The sequence below is a fragment of the Geospiza fortis genome, unplaced genomic scaffold (genome assembly GCF_000277835.1).
Source record: "Geospiza fortis unplaced genomic scaffold, GeoFor_1.0 scaffold53, whole genome shotgun sequence".
NCBI lineage: Eukaryota > Metazoa > Chordata > Aves > Passeriformes > Thraupidae > Geospiza > Geospiza fortis.
In genome coordinates, this window is record NW_005054305.1 from 3,776,952 (window position 1) to 3,796,988 (window position 20,037).

General features: G+C 42.0%; 1 protein-coding gene across 4 annotated transcripts in view; it reads right to left on the reverse strand.

Annotated features, from left to right (window-relative positions):
- The window catches only part of KCTD1 (potassium channel tetramerization domain containing 1), a 100,355-nt gene that overhangs the window by 18,405 nt on the left and 61,913 nt on the right, over positions 1-20,037 (reverse strand). For 2 of the 4 annotated variants that reach the window (XM_031066531.1, XM_031066530.1), the window contains exon 2: positions 14,845-15,023. In XM_031066531.1, coding sequence (XP_030922391.1) covers positions 14,845-15,008 — 164 coding nt within the window. In that variant the 5' untranslated portion in view covers positions 15,009-15,023. Of the gene's footprint in view, positions 1-14,844; positions 15,024-15,473; positions 15,775-20,037 lie in introns of those variants that run through there. The other 2 variants (XM_005418290.2, XM_031066532.1) reach the window with 2 other exon arrangements.

A 20,037-nucleotide genomic window follows, 5' to 3' on the forward strand; every position in this document is an offset into this window, starting at 1 on the left:
CCACGCACACGTTGTGCACCACTGCAGCAGTGATGGTGCATCCCAAAGATTGCAACAGAGCAACAGCCCTGTCATGCAGCAACTAATAAATGCTGAATGCAGGCGGGAAATGATCTGTGGAGAAACACTCAAACAAGCTTAACTCCATCAGTCTGGAGGATTTACAGCAGTGAGGATATATGTCCTATATCTGTTGTGATCTTCCTGGTGGAAACCAGCACAACCCAACAGTGAAAATCTTCCTGGGGTGGTTCAGGCTGCTAATAAACAAGAAGATGCCCATTAAGCTGAGCAGTGCTTTAAACTAGTAGAAATACGCTGCTGATGAAGCAGACTACTGCTTGAGTGTGTAGGTTTTCATGATTTCATTCACTTAACTGTGATGCTTTTCTCTAAAAAGAGGAAAATATAACTACACGTGGAACAACAGAAGCGAAAAAAGCACCATTTCCTAAGGGTCTCTCCATACTGCATCTGGCCTTTCCCCCGATGTTAGTAACACCACACAACCCTCATATCAATAAATTAAGTTGCAGCTTGCACTAATAATGAAAAAAAAAAACTGATCAAGAATGAACAGGAGTGCATATACCAAAAAACAAGGATTTCCTTAACAAAAAGAAGAAAAAACAGCTAAGAATTTACTGAGAAAAATACTGAATTTCAAACCTACATTTTTTAGAACAATGCAAGTTCTAATACAGACATTTTTTGGGACAGAAAACTGTTCCAGAAAGTTCTCCTCCCCTCTGTTGAAAATCAAACACATTACAACCACCTTGCATTATTCCCTCCACTTGTGTACTTAGTTAATACCAATGCTTTTTGCTCTATATGTGAATGTAATAAAATTTTAATTTCGCAGAAATCCAGGTGTCTTGGTAGATTTCTGATTTTCTTTTTCTTTCCTCTCCCCAAGGCATAGATATAAATTGTTTTCTGCTATCTTTACAGGAGATCTACAGAACCACGTTATCGAAAGCTGCAGAAGACTGAAAATAGTTTAGGGTAATCAAGAGCTGCACTGTTTCATCAAAGCCCCATCTCTCCAAAAGCCACTGGTGTTGCAACAAACAGTTTGGGGCTAGAGTTTGATTTTGATTATTTTCCATTACCTTCCTAAAAACCTCCGCTTTTCATGGCAGGCAGAAGCCAATTAGCACCATGAAAGGAAGAAGTCTGGAGAAAGATAACGTGTTAAAACAACCAACTTTGACTAGGAAGTCAGATCATCAAATTAAATATTGCTAACCACCCTATGCACAAGAGTCTGTATTTATTTGTTTTAATCTCACAGTCCTGTGATGGAAGCCGAGTGCGGTTCTTGGCCCCTCACTTTTGCACAGCTTTTCTTCCCTCAGTGTATACCACAAGACGACTACCCACAAGTAATGACAGGAGGCAAAATGGACCTGGGCCAGCCCAGCAGAAAGCAGAACCTGCTGCTGGGCACCATGATGGGTTTTAATAGGAGGGAGAAGGCACCTGAGGTCCGACTGGGCTCTTGTATCACCACTGATACTGCAGCTGTGCAGTCAACAAGAGCAGCAAGACCACAGGTCTCATTTGCTTGCAGCTGCCCCCTGAATCGGATGCTTTCCCCAAGCCCTACTGCTCAGCAGCTGTGCCCACTCCATCCCTCAATCCTGCAGCCCATCCAGAGCTCCAGCCATAGTGGGTGCAGGCACATAATCCATCTTTGCTGCCTCTAATTGCCACCAAGCTCTATCTGTGTGCTTTGATGTCAGAAGACCTCTGGCAGAGATCTGCCCCAGGGATTTATGCTGCAGTAAAGAACGAGTCTGCCACACTCACACTGGTAACACAAAGGCAGCAACAGCTTTGCAGGGATCTCTGAGAAGTGTTTACAAAGAACTGAGCCTCACAACAGGATGACAAAAGGAAGGGGTATTTCTCCACTGTGCTTCAAGAGTTGGTTGATCTTCGAGGAAAATCCTCTGCTAAACAAATACTGAGGGGCACAGAAACAGCCAGCATGTGACTGTGGACAGCAGCTCAGGCTACTTTGCAGGATTGAAGTCAGACAAAGCATGTTTGCTCCTCATGGTCTGTGAACACAGGCAAAATTAAATTCCACATCTAATTTTGGGAGCACATCACTGGCTTATTATTTATTAGAAATAGAGACTCAGACATGACAATGAAGGAGCTACACCTCAACTCTGAAGCAGGGAGAGCTGACAGCAGCACATTCTTGCTGGCTGAAGAATGTGGAGTCAATTCAGAGCAGGGGCATCAACTCCCTCCAAACTACCTGCCCTACCATTGCCAATATTTTGTTACTACGGCACAACAATATTAGGACATCAGTGAGGAAAATAAATTCTCTGCTATGATGGATGTGCATTTAGTCAGCAACGTGCTACAACAAACTTGACCTTTATCAGGACTAGATTTCACTTGCTGCTTTTTTGGGACTTCACCCCATTTATTTTGTTCTGTCTACAACCTCTGCAATTTCCAACAGATAAAACTTTCATCACCTTTCCCAGTGGAAGCAGACTGCAAAGAAAAATATTCTGGCCTGCAAGGTCAAGGGACAGAGCCCTTTCTGTGGTCCTTCATAGCAACAGAAAGGATTATTTGAAGAAATACTCCCAGAAGAGCTGCAGATGAGTTGTCCCAATGTAAAACAGCCTGGCACAGCCCAGCAGAGTTTCTGCAGGCTCAGGTTCAGGTTTGGAGAACAACATGACTCATTTTTCTTCTCTGAATAGGAATTGCACTGCCAGCTTTACGTTTTTACACAGTACCAAACCTGTTATATGTTCTTCATCACTCCCAGGGCCATTCATGTTTATCATGTTTCCAGGATTTCCTTAATAAACAAAAGGAAGAAGGGCTTATGCCTCTGATTGAACTACTTTGCATTTTAATAGGAAATAATAAACTGACCCACATGGAAGCTAAACACAATTGAAAGTTGCACCCATACCAGCTATTTCTATTTTCAAACCAGTGCTTTATGGCTTGTAATGATAGCAGAGAGCAGCAACTTCCAATAGCATCTTTTTCATCCTTCATTTTGTTGAGCCTACCCAAGAGAGAAGCATGAAACATACCTGATTAGGGCTTTTATTTCTACTTCCCAAGAGGGGAATTAAATGCTCACCTAGAATCAGACCTCTGTGGTCTGGAGAGCAGCATCCATTCAGCTACACCATTAATCCAAAGTGGAAGTGGGAAAGTGCAATTGTAGCTCTGCTGATGGGTTTATCGAGGTTAGCTACTAAGCAAGGGAAGGCCAGTATGAGAGGGATGGCCCAAGGCCCTGCTTTATGAGACTGCAATATTAGAAACTGGGAAAATGAGAATGTCTGATGAAAAGTGGAGCCTCCAAATACGCTTTAGCTACAGAAAAGCAGCAGTTTTTCTCCTTTCCCATAAGCTCTTCCAAAGGCGAAATAAGCAGGCAGGTATCCTTCCTGCCACTGCTTTGACAGCTTGTATCTGCCTAGAATAACATTTGCCACTACTTCCCTACTCATGCATCTCCTTTGCATCTCCAGCGATGGACACTGGGCTTTTCTCTGTGGCAGCACAATGGAGCCAGAGCGGGTCCCCATGGCAGAGCACCACCCTCATCAGGTTTTGAAAGGCCAGAGGGAAGATTATCACTCAGGGGAGCCCATACACAGGAGAAGCCAGTAAAGCAAAATTAAGCCTTAATATTCTGCAAAGGATAAGGACATTGTTTTTGAAAATGTTAGCAAGGCACGAGAAAAACATATTTAAAAGTCAGCCACTGGCACATCAGGAGTCAATCGTGCAGGGCAGCAAAATATTCAGAAAAAATATAAGATGAATATAAATATAGCTTACATGTTTGGAAGTAAACATTAACTGCTTTTCACATGCTTTATGGCAACTTCAATCCTGTGCAGCTGTAGCCACAGCACTTGGAGAAAAAGCAAAACATCTCATTGTTTCAAACAAACAAACATGAGCAGTTTCATGTGACAAGCTCCAAGTATAAAACGAAAAAAATATTCCTAAAACTCCCACATTATACCGCTAGTAAACTAGAATTTCATAGCAAAAGTGAATAAACAATAGCTTTTGAGGCTGGAGAAATTACCATCATGGTGATATCTAATCTCTCCCCAGAAGTCAAGAATTATGACTAAACCCTTCCAACACAGATATAGCCTGAAATTCTATGTCAGAAGTATGTCCAATTGCATTTGGCAATCCTTAGCCAAGAGAGAGGCTGACTATAATTGGATGAATATTTGAAGTGCTTCATTATTCATGTAGGAAGGCTAGGTAAAAAGTGTTTTGTAGTCCCAAGACACTGGAGGGTGTGTGTTATTGGGTAATAACCAATTAGGAATGTTGACAGCACTCTGCCTTTGGGATCACCCTGACCAACAAAGTACCTGGGTGTATGTTGTTGTGCAAAGGCACACACCCTCTGCCTACTGCTCAGTTTATTTAAGCTAGGCTTTCACCAAAGGAAATGGAGGACACCCCAAAGGATGTGTGTTTGACAGCTCAGTTACATTCAGAAATTGTGCTTCTTTGTTGTTCTGTCTTCCAAAAAAACACCTTTTTTCAATAGTATTTCTGAATTACTGATGCTACTGGTTATTGAAAACAAATTCCAGTTCTTCTGTTTTACTGCTTATAATCTAGCAAAAGAGCAATATTCTTACTATTTCCAGTAAGGAAACACTGATGGCAAGAGATCAGCTCCTACCCCTGTAATCTAATAAAAAACTCCACTGTGCTGCTATAAATACTTCAAACTCAGAACAACAGAAATCAATGATTTTCTTTTCATGCTAGTCTAAGAAAAACATATGAATCATTAGTACAGGCATGCAAAGATTTTTAAAACTTCAGCATTTTAAAACTAACAATCCTGACACTTGCTCATGAGAACCAGAAATCCAACACCAATTGAGGTAATGATAGAGCAGTTCAACCCTATCACTACTTCCAACAACAAGGGTAGAAGTTAGTCATGGTACAAACACTGGTTTTTATTTGTCCTTTATTTTCTTTATCATTGTAATGAAAAAAAAAAACCTGCAAATTTATGTTCTCATTGAAAGCAAAGACATTACTGTACAAGCTCCCAACAGGACTTTCTTACCACAAAAGAAACACTCAAAACTTTTCCTGAAAGATTTGCTTTTCAAACATGCAAAATTCAATATGTTATAAGGAGGAACATATCAGTTTTTCTGCAGCTCTCATTTTCTGGCTTGTATCACATTTAGCCTGTCCTGTGGCTGAGAGTACTGCAGCATTTCCTCTGAAATCCCCTGAATGCCCCCTCACCCTCTCCCATGTATCACCAAGACGATGATGTTTTGATGAAGCATCAAGCATGGGCCCTCGAGATAATGGATTCAATGGGATACACTTAAAAGATCATTTTTCTCTTTTGTATTGACTGCTTGCACTGCTCTAAGACAGGAAGGGCTTCATTTTTTATGTAAGACCCCGAGGGTCCTCTAAACTGTTTAAGAGGGATCAATTTTCAGATGGGTAGAAGGGGCCCAGCAGACCGTCACGGTTTGGAGCACCTTCTTCCCCTCCTATCACTGACAAGTTTGGGCAAACCTAAAACCAGCTCCCAGCTGAGCCACTCTGGCATGGCAGAGCTTCCCACTGTTTGGGATTTGTGGTTAGCACTCCAAAAGAACTATAATTTATAGTGTGCGTGGAACAAAATAGGAAAAAAGTTTCACAGAAGCAAAATAATCACAGGGGCTGATGGAGATAAACAGCAATAGAGCTGCTAAGCAAAGCAGGGCTTGGCACTGGCGTAGGGGCAGGAAACCATTACCCCATGACACGGGTTTAATGCAGTGACATTGCTGCAATTACACCCAGGCAACCTAACAAAACAAATTTATTGTACGGCACAAAATATTTCCAATTCAACATTGCAACATTTATTTTTTAATTGCAGAACAAAGAACAACTTTTGGGGTGTGGAAGGACATAATCCATCATTTGCTCCGAAGTGACACACTTATGGCAAATGCTGTGTATTATAACTTTCTATGCCACAATGAGCAACTACAAGCAATTTCTTAGGCAAGGAATGCAAAGGGTTTGGGTGTGGTTCTGTGAGATACTGCTTATCCCTCCATCTCCCTCTGTGTCAGCAGGGAGCCAAAGGCAAGCCACATGTTGCTGCACTGGGACTTCAATCACTCCTGTTTTGCATGTGTCACACAGCTTGTGACAGCCTTTCACCTGCAACACTCCTCGTGTGGAAAGAGTTTTTACCGTTCAAATATGGCCCGAACGAGAACTTAAATACAATTTTTAATTAAAAGGAATGGGATGTTAATAGGTCACTTAAAGAACAATTATGTCTACCATTTGATTGACAGGCTTCTCACATTTTTATCAAGAAAACCCCATTGTGGTCTAGGAGGTAGAATTTATCTTTCTGAATTGCTGAACTGCGGAAGCGTATCCCATTGCATTTACACTGCTTTGTGCAACTCTCTCATCTTCTGAACAAAACCCTTTCATCTTTCTGTCACTCTCCCCCTTTACCTCTTTTAATCCTTTGCAAACAGAAAGTTTTTGATTCATAGAAGCTGAATTGCCAGTGTTGCTCTCCATCACCGAATGCCTGTTCTGCAAAATGCAGCAGTGTGAAGAAATTGCAAAGATAGGTCTTCAGTAATTAGCTTGGGTACCAGACGTGGCACAGCTGAGTTTGCTGCAAGCAGGAAAAACTAGTCCAGGTGGAGCGTCGCGCTATATTGCTTTGAGCACCTGAGCCACCCAAGTGTCTGCACACATGGTGCTGCACGGAGGAAGGACTGGATAGCAAAGTGACTGTGAGCCCACTGCTCTCCTAAGGGCATGTCCCTACAAAGCAGTCCACAAGTAGCAGCTACAAGATCAGCTTAAATGCTTTCAAATGGTTACAGAAGCCCGTTGGTTCTCAGAAGCAAAAAGTGCCTTGAAACTGCCTAGAAAAGTGCCCACATTTGCTGCAGAGAGCTGCAACTGTGCTGCAAGAGTCCTACAGACCCAAGCTAATGTACAGATCAGGGCTAGAAACAATTTATTTGATTACTGATTTAAAGACTCAGGGAAAGGAATCAATGTGAATGAGTCTCAGAGACATCCCTGAACTGATGTCACTAAGAGCAAAAGCAGTATCTGAGATATCCTTAAAACATGCTGGCTGCTTACCTACTCTAAGACAGCTCACTGTTAACAAGAGCCAGACAACCATACATCTGTGGGGGGAAAAGGACAAGCAAGCCAGCAATGTGCTTTGATCTGGTCAGGTAAAGATCACTTGTGACCTCTGTGAGCTCTGACTCCTTCCAACAGAGATAGAAAAGTGTGTATGAAAAAGAAATGAAGACAAAGCAATGAGAGACTTGAGTTAACAGAAGTAGGGTCAATGCTCAGAGCAGAACAGGGACAGAAAAAAAGATACTGAAAGGCAAGAGTCAAAGAAACATCAACATCTTGCATGGTGTAGACAAAGGCAAAAAAAACGTTGAGAACAAAAGACAAAAGGAGAATAAAGCTTGCCAGATGACACTTGTCTGGTTATGATATTTGAATAAACTGCAGCCTGGTTAAGTTAGAGGAAAAGTTCACACAACAGGAACTGGTGACATTCTCTTGGCCAACACAGCATTTGTGCCTTATTTGCATTAAAATGTCTGCACATAACCATTGAGTCCTGAGCAGTTTTCACCATTTCCTATGCAACCTCTGCAAATACATCCCCAAATGGCAAGCATACTTGTATACATGAAACCCAGCCAGAAGGCTGATCATCACCAGAAAGAAGTAAGCCAGAAGTTGGAATCTATATCCTAAAGCTTCAAACACACCCAAGAGGTGGCCGGGTGTTGACGGCAAAACTGGAAGCCAAATATGTTTGCTTCTGCAATTATGTATGTACTAGATGCCAATTTGCTTAGCAACTATATTGCAATTCATGAAAGACCAATGAAGTACAAACAGTTTATGTGGGAGCAGAATGAGAGCCCCGTGCTAACACACTCCTTGCCATCAGGAACTTCTGTAAGTACAGCAAAAGGCAAAACAAACCACTGAACCTCATGACTATGGTTCAAACCTGGGCCCTATGAGAAGTGACCAATAAGCAGAATACTTCAGTGCCACCTCAGTTTCTAGTGGGATTTTTTCTTATTAGGTCAGCAAGACCCAGAGACTCAGAATATTGTTTTATCTTCCCAGGTATTGGTCAGGCAGAGTGAGAAATACCGGTTGGGTGCCTTCAGTCTAGCTTATGAAACCATGCTATTGGGCAGAAAAATACAGAAGTTGTAAGGTTCCCATCCACAAATTTCCATCCACCAAGGATTCCAAGCAGCCTTTGCAATAAAATGATTTCTCAAAGCACAGACCTTTAAACTAGTTATTGACAACCTCCCCTCTGCTGGACTTACAGGCTGATCCAACCCCTACAAACCCACATAAGCCAACTGGCAAAAGAATCCCCACACTGATTACATGGCTATGGATTTTCTTCTTTCCCCTCAAGAAAAAATGATTGTTATTTCTGAGGATTACTAGCCTCAGAAATAAGGAGCTGAAGTCTTCAGCTTTCTAATACTCCTGAATGTAGACACTTATTCCTCTGTACATATTTCTTTATACACTGTCATAGCCAGGCAGCCAAAATAAGCATGTAAAGAACCCCTTGTAGCATCAAGTCTGCACATCTACTTTCCCTGGCACTGCATATGTGCAAAGAGCTCTCCAACAAGCCACTATCTTGATTTTACTGTCATTTTACAGATTTGAGTGCAAAAGCATTGAACAAGTACAGGACACTGCTTTTTACCCTCCAAGTAAATACACATAAGCCCACTTTTACTGACATTTAGAACAGGAAGACAGACACCAATTTGCGGCCCCTTTCAGTGATGACTCACCACCAGTTACTGACCACATGATGTGAGAACCTGCTAATCTGATGGTGCCATTTCTTTCACCAGTCACCAGCCACAAGCAACAGCAGCAACTTGCTGACCTTGCAAATTAAACATATTACAGGACTACAATTTGAAAAATATTTACTTCTACTGAGGCAACAGTGATGACTGACCTGTGGTGATCATTAATTGAGGCAAAATGAGGTCAATATATACCCTAAGTTCAATATACATACCTAGAGCTACAATTAATCTTGGTTCAGCCAGGACCAGAAAATACCCCTCCAAGCTCTTTATTGACAGATGTGTGTTGCAAGAGAGTTCTCTTTAAAATATCAGTTGTGCAAATTCTCTGAATTTCTTTAAATAGGCATGAACCATAGTATCATTCACAATTCTGTTTCCATTTTCTTTCCAAGTCTGCATATGTGGTTACACCAACCAACACAACTGTACTGCCTGATTGTGTTCAGTCTGGTCCTCATGAATCAACAGTTAATTTTTTATTAATACATGTTACTGATGATATTAACATCATCAACCTCTATCTCAGTTACTGGATCTATAAATATTTATGCTTAGAGATAGTAATCTTTTACACTTTCAATCATCATCCCAAAGCACTCTACAAATTGCTTTTTTGTTAACCTTGGTAGGAAGCAAGTGAAGCTCAAAGTAAAATCAGTTATCTTGGGTCACAGAACAGGTCAGTGAGAGTCAATGTATTTCCCTATCCCAAGCCCTCACTTTTCCTTGCCACAAGACCATGCAGCAATCAAATTATGAAATATAAAAGGTGAATAAGGAGATGAGTAAGACAGGATAGATAACAAAGACTGAACTGACCCTCTGCCAACTTCTTCTGCCTATCTCCCTCCTGCCAGGAATGTTACAAAACATTAAAAAGCTGTGACCTGGACCATTCATGATAATATAGCAGACAAAGCTGGTTACAGCAATACTGAAAACTTTCACAGAAGCTTGCTCTTTCACAAAATAGCCCTTGATGTTGCTATTCTAGAAAGATAGAGATAGAGCTGTACCTCTCAGGAAGATAAATCCAAATAAGGACAGTGGAAATAAAGATGCAGTAACACTCACTCTCTCAATTTTTCCTTTAAAAACCCAAATCACCAAATGCTCATTAGTTAGAAAATTTTGAATTTCTTCAAGTTTAGCATAACTTAGAGCAGTTTGGGAGGTACTTTCCAAGGTGAGTAGGAAAGTTGTGACAGGGCTGCTTTCATGGAGGTGCTACAGAGGGAGGCCTATGCAAAGTGCAGACCACCCTCACCTCAGCAGGTCTCCTACCAAGGCAGGAGTCTCCAGCATGGTGCTGCAATTTGCAGGAGTTTGAGCAAATATCAGTTTATTTTGGACCTGGGGACTGACAGCAGAAACTGCCAGAGCTCCGATACAGGCAAGCAGAGCTGCCTGATTCACAGCACGTCCTTGGAAGTCTACCTACACAACTTGTGAAGGATAAGTCTTTCTTGCAAACTGTCAAAAAAGGCCAAGGACAGTCTCCTAAGTAATTCTGTGATCTTGATGCAAAAGAAACCCTTACCAATAAAAAAAAAAAAGTCAGTGTCCTAACTGGATCCAAGTGTGTGAAATTTAATTTCCCTGAGGGCTAAGAGTGAAGATTGGGCAAGAAAACTGGGACACGAATGGATTGGTTCATATGAAAACCTGAAATTGCCCTGGGCAGAAATATGGAAGGATTGTGAAATACTGTATAAGAAGAATCCATCTTCATATGCAGGGAGTAACTCAAGATGGGAGATGTAGCAACACAGATACTCCAAAAGGTTGTACAAAGTGATATACAAGGTTTTAAGTGATTTTTTTCCCATTCTGTGGTGGGAATATGTGATGTGGCAATCCAATGCCATGGTGTTATGCAAATATTTGTACCAGATGACTTGGACAGACCGAATTAAAAGTTCAGATGCTTTGAACATACGAGATAGACAACACTGCTGATATTGCTGATATCACAGATATCAGACAGCTGATGCTTGTATGATCAAAGTTCAACATCTTCCCATTCAGCTCGGATATTTAGTTGAGGTTGTCTCAGCCTGGTACACAATAACTTTTGGTAGATGCCATGCAGACAGCATTAAGGCTGAGAGATGTAGGAATGCTGACTCCAAGCAAAGGGTTTGATCCTGCTGCAAGATGATCATGCACTGGAAGGAGAGTAGGCTGCTTGGGATAAAACAATCAGAGCTAACCAGCCAGTGCTTCCTCTCCTCACAATCATAAATCCTAACACCTTAACCTGTTCTCCTTGAACTTTTTGGTGACCACTGGGAACAATGGCACTGCGTGCATGTGCCTGAGCTCTTGGGGGAGAAAGGCTCCTTTAGCAGACTCTCATCTCAGATCCTCCTTTCCTGGAATGTTTTTTTTTTCCCTGGGCAGTGGAAAAAAAACTATTAAAAAAACCCTTTATTTTCATAAAGCAAGCAATTAAAAAAAATTGGACACCCAAGTCTTTAACAGATAGCTCACTGTTGCCAGATACCAACCCGAAGATCTGGTAACTTCAAGTAAACTAAAGGTTGTACAATCTGTGCAGGGGTGAATGCACCAAGGTCTATAGTCTCAGTGGAGAGATCTACATAGAAGGACATCTGCTCCCTCCTCAGACTTTAAAAGAAAATTGCTATTTATTTCAGCAGAGAGACCTCACATTAGGCCTTCTTGGTAAACAGGCTGATTCAAACTTAGGCTTCTTCCCAAAGCATAAGTCTTGCAAATTGTTTTATTGAGCTTCATGAAACCATGTTTGAGGCACAGTCTCACTGGTTTCTTGGGAGAACCTAAAGCCTGTTGAGGAGCTGAAGTATTCATAGGGGATTTTCCTTGTGAAAACAATAGGTTCTCCCTAGTCTGGATTATAACTGGGCTCTTTGAAATTATATGCTACTAGATTTTAAAATTAATTTTGAGGGCTTTTAAAAGCATTATGTTAGCTTCAGAATTTATAATTCTAGGATTACTCAATTAGATAAGCTGCTTGTCTGTGGGATTGCTTCACCGTGTCAGCTTTTGTCCAAAACATAGATCAGGTCTGATTCTTTGGCTTCTTCAAGCACAAGAGCATTTGAGAAAAACCCACAATTGTCTTTCCAAAGCAAAAGGCAGGGATCCAGCAACAGTAGCAAGAGACTTTTACAGTCACATCAAGGTTTCTTTGGAGGGATGAATAGGTATCTGTCAGTAGGCATTTTACATGTCAAGGCACAAACCGGGTTGGGGAACCTAACAGAAGTATTATGGAAAATGATCCCTTCAAGCTACAAGTCTTTACCTGATATCATTTAAGGAACTCTTTTTTAAAGTACTCTTTCCAATTCATACTCTACTGTCCAGGAAGAAGAAAACAGCGAGGTACAAGATGAGGGGCTATTGACTCCAAAAGGAGAAGGAAGAGTACATTTGCTCCAAAGCAGAGACTGCTCCATCAGAATAGGTCTCCCTCACACCAGCAAGTCAGAGTGACTCCAGAGCTGCTGGTTTGAATATCACCCTTTCAATCTCACAAAGAAAGATGACTCTGGTACCTGGCCCACAGATGAAAGGTTCATTTTAGGCTTCTGGCCCTTAGACTGCATGTAATACGAGTCAGAAACCTAATGACTTTCGTGTCTCAACCTGTTACAGGCTGGAGCCTGTAACTGATGCCTTGACTCATCCCTGGAGCAGTGCTCTTTCAGGCAAGATAATCAAGACCTTATTTTTCATAGACAATACTTCATATAACAGTAAGTCTCAGGAGGTTTCAACTGGCCCAAAAATATCTATGAGACCTTCCTTGGTTTTGATATCATTCACACATGTGATACTGGCAGAAAAAGAAACATACAAGCAATATTGACAAAAACCTTGTCCTAAAGTTGAGTAATGAAGTTAGAGTCTAGCTAGATATGAAACTGACCAGGTCAGGCTTCAAGAAACAATTTGTATTAATGTCCAAATATTACTGGATAATTTTTACCTAGCACTCACTCTATATAAATACGTATAAATATATATACACACATATATACATCCCAACCCTCCACTGGAAAAAAACCTCTTGGAAAAATCTCAGACAAAACCCAAACAACTATATCATGATTACTGGCATATTGCTTCATGCCATTGTCTTGACATTCAAACGAGTATAGTAATTGCTCTTTTGAAGCTGCTAATGTTAAAAAAAATCTCTCAAGTTCTGGAAGTGGCTGGGAATTCCAGGTTCTAACAGCTACACTGGAAATATTCACTCATCAAGAGGTTCAAAAGACACTGTCAGAACTGAAACAAAAACACATGTCAGAACGACTTGAAACAGAATTACTGCAACTCAGAGTTTGGGTTTTCTTTAAATTATGTTTGAAGAGCTTTTAAAATGTTTAATTTATTAAACTGCCTTTGATACTACAGGCATAGCTTTCACTTTCAAGTGCTACAATGGCTCAATTGAGCACAGAATACATTAAGCTTAAATTCCACTGCCACCAGACACATTTTTGAATGACATTTTAGTGTTTCTTCACTTGAAGTAATATACTCTCTCTGTGAATTTGACATGAAAACAGAAGCAGCAGCCTCTCATTCTGCATACACAACAGTGTCAGACACCATCACTGCTCCAACTACCAAAAAAAACCCACGAAGTCATCACAACTACTAGGAGCTGAACACAAGAAATTTCTAAAAAAAAAAAAAAACAAAAGAACAGATTTGGTTTTCTAAGAACAGTTCAAGTTTTCCCAGACATTACTTCAATCTCTCCTGGCAGACCCAGGCTCTGGCATGGCTTCTTTTGCTCCCCTCTGCTGGGTTTCCTTGAGGAGGCTGTCACAAGAGAGGCCATGTGCCTCGCTGTGTGTAGGGCTCTCTTCCTCCAGCCCTGTCAGGAGCACTGCTTCAGCCCACCTAACGCTGGTGATGCAGAGGCAGCAGCATCAAGTGAAACCCAGGCTTTGAACAAGTCACATCCCATGAAGTGGGCTTTGTGCCCTTTGAAAAGGCAGGTCAGAGCTGTGGGATCAAGAAACTGAAAATCTCCCCCCTCAGACTGGAGAGAACACAATGGGAACACTGCCTGCCTCCTAGAGCAGGATTGGGCAGCAAAGGGCAAGGTAGAGATTTATACTGTGGACACAATGACTTCCTGCTGTCTCATGACCAACCCTTAGGGTTCCAGCTACACTGCTTGTCTGCCAGCACCACCAGGCAATGCCCACACGCACTGTTAAATGCACTCTAGATTTCTTAGAGATGCACTCTTGTTTTAGCTACTCTACAGGCACCATTTGCTCACACATGCAGCAGTTCTCTGCTTAATATCACTGAGCTACCAGAGTCACAAATACTTCATTCAAAAGGTACATGAGAATTAAGAGCCCAATTATTTGAAAAGTCCTAAAAGTATTCAGTTAATACTGTCCTGGAGTTTATTTCATTCAACCTTGCCTTTGCCTCAAGTGACACATCTGAGATGGCGTGTTGACAGCACAGGAGAGCGGTTACTGTTCCAAAAGAAACAAAACAAATACTCCAACACCCCCACCTTTGGGATTAAATGCAGTATCACTACAGGTTTTGAATGTAACAAACCACAGCATGGGTGCCCTGGCATAAACCCAGAATCCTAGGTAGTAGAAAGTAAGTGCTCTTTTCTCCTAGCTTTGTTTTAGTACACACACATCAAGAGCTGCAGAAGTGCCATTTGTCAGGAACACAGCGGAGCAGGGAAACAAAAGTCAGTCTCTAACTGCCTACTAACAAAGAAAGCTAATTTAATTTTGAAACAAAAGGAGCTAAATTCATCATTCTGAGACAGCCCCAGGACGTCCAAGCACGAAAAGGAAGAAAAGGAGTTTGCCAAAGACATGCAGAAGAAGCTTTTTAAAGTTACCTGGAATCGGGATATTTTGTAAGCGTGGCCAAGCTGCTGGTATACATGTGCCCACCCACATCAATGTGAACTGGTGCGTTGGATTTTGTGAGCTGTGCTGGAGTGGGGATGCCTTGATTGTTCAATGGAGATGCAGGGGATCTAGTGATCAGAGGTCTTGACATATTGGGCCGACTGTCCTGTGAAAAGATAGACCTGGGTTAATGATCTCCTTACAAACCTTACAGAAACCCCCAGTCTTAAATCAGTAGGACTGTCTCATAGCCTCAGATCAAGACTTTTATCTTAGTAAAGCACAGACAAATACTCAGCTGTTTTTAAAACAAATCCAGCTCTGAGAGTTTGAAATGGCTACATTTTAAACGTGGGGCAAAACGCACTGATAAAACCCACAAAGAAGAAATCACGTTCAAAAACAAGTTTTTCCTGAACGCTATTTGTGACAGTCAATCCAAACCAACAAAAAGGGTCATTCTCATTTTTAAGAGCTGAGGAAAGCACTGACAGAAAGAGGTACAGACAAAAAGACTGAGAACAATATTTTCCTCAACTGAGACAACCCCAGGTAGACTTTCTGTTCCTTCCCAAGCCCTCCGTCACTGCCGTACCACCAGAACAGGAATACAAACCCTCAACTCCTCCATCCTGCACACTCTTCTCTTGAATTCCCAATTCACATAGCACAGGAACAGAAGCAGAAACACCTGGACTAGTCAACTGCTCATGGACTGCAGACCACTGGACATCGACAGCCTTTGAGAAAGACATTTTCCATTTAAAAGTTATACGTATGGCGACTGCTGCCCCGGCGTGCCGCGCATAGGCTGCAGGTCTGAGCGGCGCCCCGGGCTGAGCGCGGAGCGAGAGCCGATGCTCCGCTGATGAAACCAACTTTGGGAGCGCTGCAGAGGCGCGGAGCGGAGCCGATGCTCCGGCAGGGCAGGGCAGGGCGGTGAGCTGGAGCCAGGAAGGCAGGCGGCAGGCAAAGTTGGGGATTAAAATAGAAATGCGTTCTCGAGAGCGGTTTTGAGACAACACCGCTTTCGACTGAAGGACAGCTCCACGCGGGGTGGAATCTTATAGGGATGCCCTGAGAACTAAAAGCCCTTGCAAATGACCGAGTTTTACATTTAAAAGGTAAGCAAAGCAGCGAGAAGTCAGATACACTTCATCACAAAACTCCCTTTGTTCTTTCAACACCGTCTTTCAGCTGCACAGAGTAATGGATTCCTTGTAAACATCTCCTCGGAGCCAGGCAGCAAACCTCAGCAAAGCGGAGCGCGGCCATCAGAGAGAGTCACGGGGCGCTCGGACCAGCCAAGTCAGCAGCCCCCAAAAACCAGCGTTTCTCCATTTTTCATGGCTGCTCAAGGGCTCAAATCACAAAGGCAACACGAGCCAGGTAATCGTCTGGCTGAAATGATTTATAGGCCAACGTTGCACAATAAATCCGAGCAGTGTGTAACAAAAGGCATCTATAAACCACAAGGTACTTAACTAATTTTCTTTCATACACAAAAGTAAGCTTCGGTCTAATACTGATAAAAACTAAGGGAGTGAAGAAAAACATCTAGTTTAGATGTTGGGGGGGAGGGAAGGGTTGGGTTTCTTCTCTTTCTTTATAAGCAGAAGTTAATATAAATCTGCAGAAATACCAGGCTTAATCACTACAATTGCTGGAGGAGGTGCCTGCAGCGCAAAGAAGACAAGTCCAGACAAAATAAGGTACACACGCTATGCAAAACTAATGTCTGCTACAAATGCTATGTGGTACAACCACCACCCAAGATGCTACTGATCTGCAGAGCGGTATTTAGTAAAATAATGAAGAAAAAATTAAAAACAACAACTACAAAGGTGAAAGTAAGAAGTCAAGGACTGATACAAACTAGGGGTGGGGGGAACATGCACTGGACGATTAGCAGGATGAAAGCAGCACGTCTGAGGAACACATTTCAGTGCTTAAAAGCAGACAGTTTGGCAAAAATAAAGATAAAATTATCAATAAATGTTGAGACTAAAACGAAAACCAAATTCTGTAACTTGTACGAGACAGACACCAGCATGTCCCTTCACAGGATCCTCTCTGGCAGAAAAAACATAGCTCTCTTGCAATTTAGCACAGTGCAGCACCACCACCGAGTCTGTCACAGTTTTTCAATTGGACACATTCTCCTGTATACCCTGCCTGGGGCTGCTCGAGAGAAAATGAATAGATTTGCAGGGTTAATATTGTAGTTAGGCTGGAACCTCATTCAGCGTAGCTGTGATAGCACTGGCTGCACAAAACAGTAGAAGAATGTGTAGTATAAACATCACTGCCAAGATGGGAGATAGGTTGGAGGACCGTGGGCATTTTAAAAGGCAAAAGAACCCACAAAGCATAAGAAAAGGGAACCAGTTTCCAAACCCAAGTCATAACCAAGCTGCCGTTTACACAGTTTACCTACTAAAACTCCCAAGAAATAAAAGTGCTTTATAGTAAAACCTTTTGCTCCTTTATTTCATCCTCCTCCTTTACAACGTTTCCCCTTCAAGTTACCTGTGTTTATTGTTCTCATGAAACAAAGTTCTTCTTCTCAGTGGCTGATATTAAGCACAATAATGCTAACCTTGCTCCAGTCTCAGCCCACAAAGCATATTTCCCTGCATAAAAACAGTTCAGTACCATTTTGGAGATACTTTGAAATTAAACAATTGTATTTCTACTGCAGTTGCCCCAGAGAAACTAAAGCAAACATGGGATTCAGAGAAGCAAGTCCATAAAAAAATCCCATTTTTTCAATGTGGCACAACTCAATAGCACTGTCAGAGCACAGAAGATCACCATCCAAAGGGTAAAGCATTTAACAGATCAGAGTTATGTAACTGCATTAGTTAAATCACTGTATTGTTCAGCTATGGAAAGGATAACAAGGGGCATACAGTCTCTGAAGAAATACATGGCTTGGGTTGGATTATTGCAAACGTGGAAATGAACAAGCTTTGGTAAAATGTAATTTAAACAAGGCATTGCTGGTAAGCTAAGCTTTCACCACCTAATGTGATTACAAATAAAATTCCTTAGCAAGAATTACAGGTGGAGAGAAGGTAGCCAGAGAAACTAAACTCAATGGGCTCTAGCAAGCTATCTGGAACAGCTGACAATGAAAAGAACCAAAAAGCTCTTCAGAAGCCTTTTCTGGTGTCAGGCAGGTGAGACATGAACCCAGGAACCCAGGGTTCAGAGCTCAGCCACGGCTGCTCCCACACAGGAGATCACAGAGGTTGTTGTCTGCCTTGGGAACTGCATCAGCTTTGTTCATGAGTGGGCAACAAACCACGGCCACCACCTGCACTGGCTGGATGGGCAGTGACCCTCCTGACCTGTCAACAGGGTGACCCCTCACAGCTTTCCTTCTCAAACATTTTATTATTTATCCTACAAAAAAAAAAAAGTAAGAACAGAAAATACAGTTTTATAGCAGTTCCATGGACCAAAATACTTGAAATACCCTGTAAAGCATTTATCATTATTAATATCCAGATGATTTCCCCCCCGCCCCTGCCTCCAACAACTTTTCATAAAAATTAGTTTCCACTTTCACTCAGAATGAGTGAAAATATGTAATCAAAAGTGCCAAAATCTGTGTGCTAGGCAGGCTAAAGGCCATTAAGTTGTCTAAAACTTTTCAGTTTTGGTTTAGCACACAAAAACATTGCTCTTAGAACAGTTTGGGGCTCCTCTACTTCCTTGTTGATATTTGAAGGAGTCTTTCCACAACAAGCAGCTCACAGGCACAGGTCCTTAGAGTATATCTGAATCTGCTTCACATTTTCTGGTCTAGGCAAGCCCTCCTGGAGGCTCAACAAAAGCAAAAGCAGCCCTGCTTTAACTGCTCCTCCTGGGATTTACAAAAATCTGTATAATTTAGAAGCCTTCCTACCAAAGGGGGACAAGGATCACGGAGAAAGGTTTACAAATCCCTTCTCCTCTCCCTGCCTTTTCTTCTATACCATCTTCTCCCCAACTCTTCTCAAAAACATTCTTTAAGAATAAGCCTTTACACCTGGGTTGAAACAAACCACAGTAGCTGCAGGGCTGAGATGTGCACTTGTGCAACTGGACTACCAAATGACAATAACACAGGAACCATGTCAATGTTCTGGCAGCAAGTGGAAGGAAAAGGAGATATCTGAAGAACATGAGTCACTACAATGTGCTAAGTGTACAAAAATCAAAGAGATGGGAGGCTTACTCCTCCCCTCAAAATATTAGCACTGGTGTCCTAAGTGTTATTTACACTCTGTGGTCTTGAGTAAAGTCATCCTGGTTCCCTTCTTAAGACAGAAACCTTGACAAAAACCATGCCACCACAAGACAAGCCGAGCTCAGGCACAGAAGGACCGACATTCAAGTACAAACTGTCTGCTTGACTCACGGGACTGCGAGGATCATTTTAGTTTGCACGTCAAGACACTGCTGGCTGGAATTATTTTAGCCAGTGTCCTCCCTGTAAGCCAGCCCAGCTCAACCAGAAGTGTATAAGCTACTCAGTAGCATATATATTCCCTGTCAAAGCCCCAGCAATTATTACTGCTGAGAAACTCAAATTTACACATTTCTAACTCCCTTGGATTTTTTGGGGGAGGTGAGGGTGAGCTTGTTTTATCTGTTCTAGACATTAGAACAGAAAATCATGCAGTAGTTTATTCTAAAGTATCAAGTCAGTCTGTGTTCATTATCCTTTTTACACAACAGAGAGACATGAGACAGATGCTTCTCCTCACAAAAGCTTGGTGCCCAGGAACAACTGCAAACAGCAGTTAACACATCCACATCAGCCACCTCCAGCAGAAGAGTCTGAACACATATATCCCACTGTATGGGGAATGAATCCGAAAGCAAACAAACTTCAGAAGCTGGTGTCAAATCCCTTCTCCTCCAGCACAGAGCAGAAATCACTCAAGTGTCAGGGACATCTGTGTGCCTGCACTTTGAAATAAACAGCAGGCTGATGCTCTGGGGTGCCTGTGGGACGGGGGAAAGTGCAGCTTGAGAACCTCATCCAAACCAGGAACATTAGGACCGCTCTTGGATTTGGCTCCTGCACAAGTGTCCCCATTTTGAAGATGCACTTTTTCAAAACAAACATTTCATTAAAGATTAAAAACATAATCATCATCAGGTCTCACCACAATGCTTAGACAAGT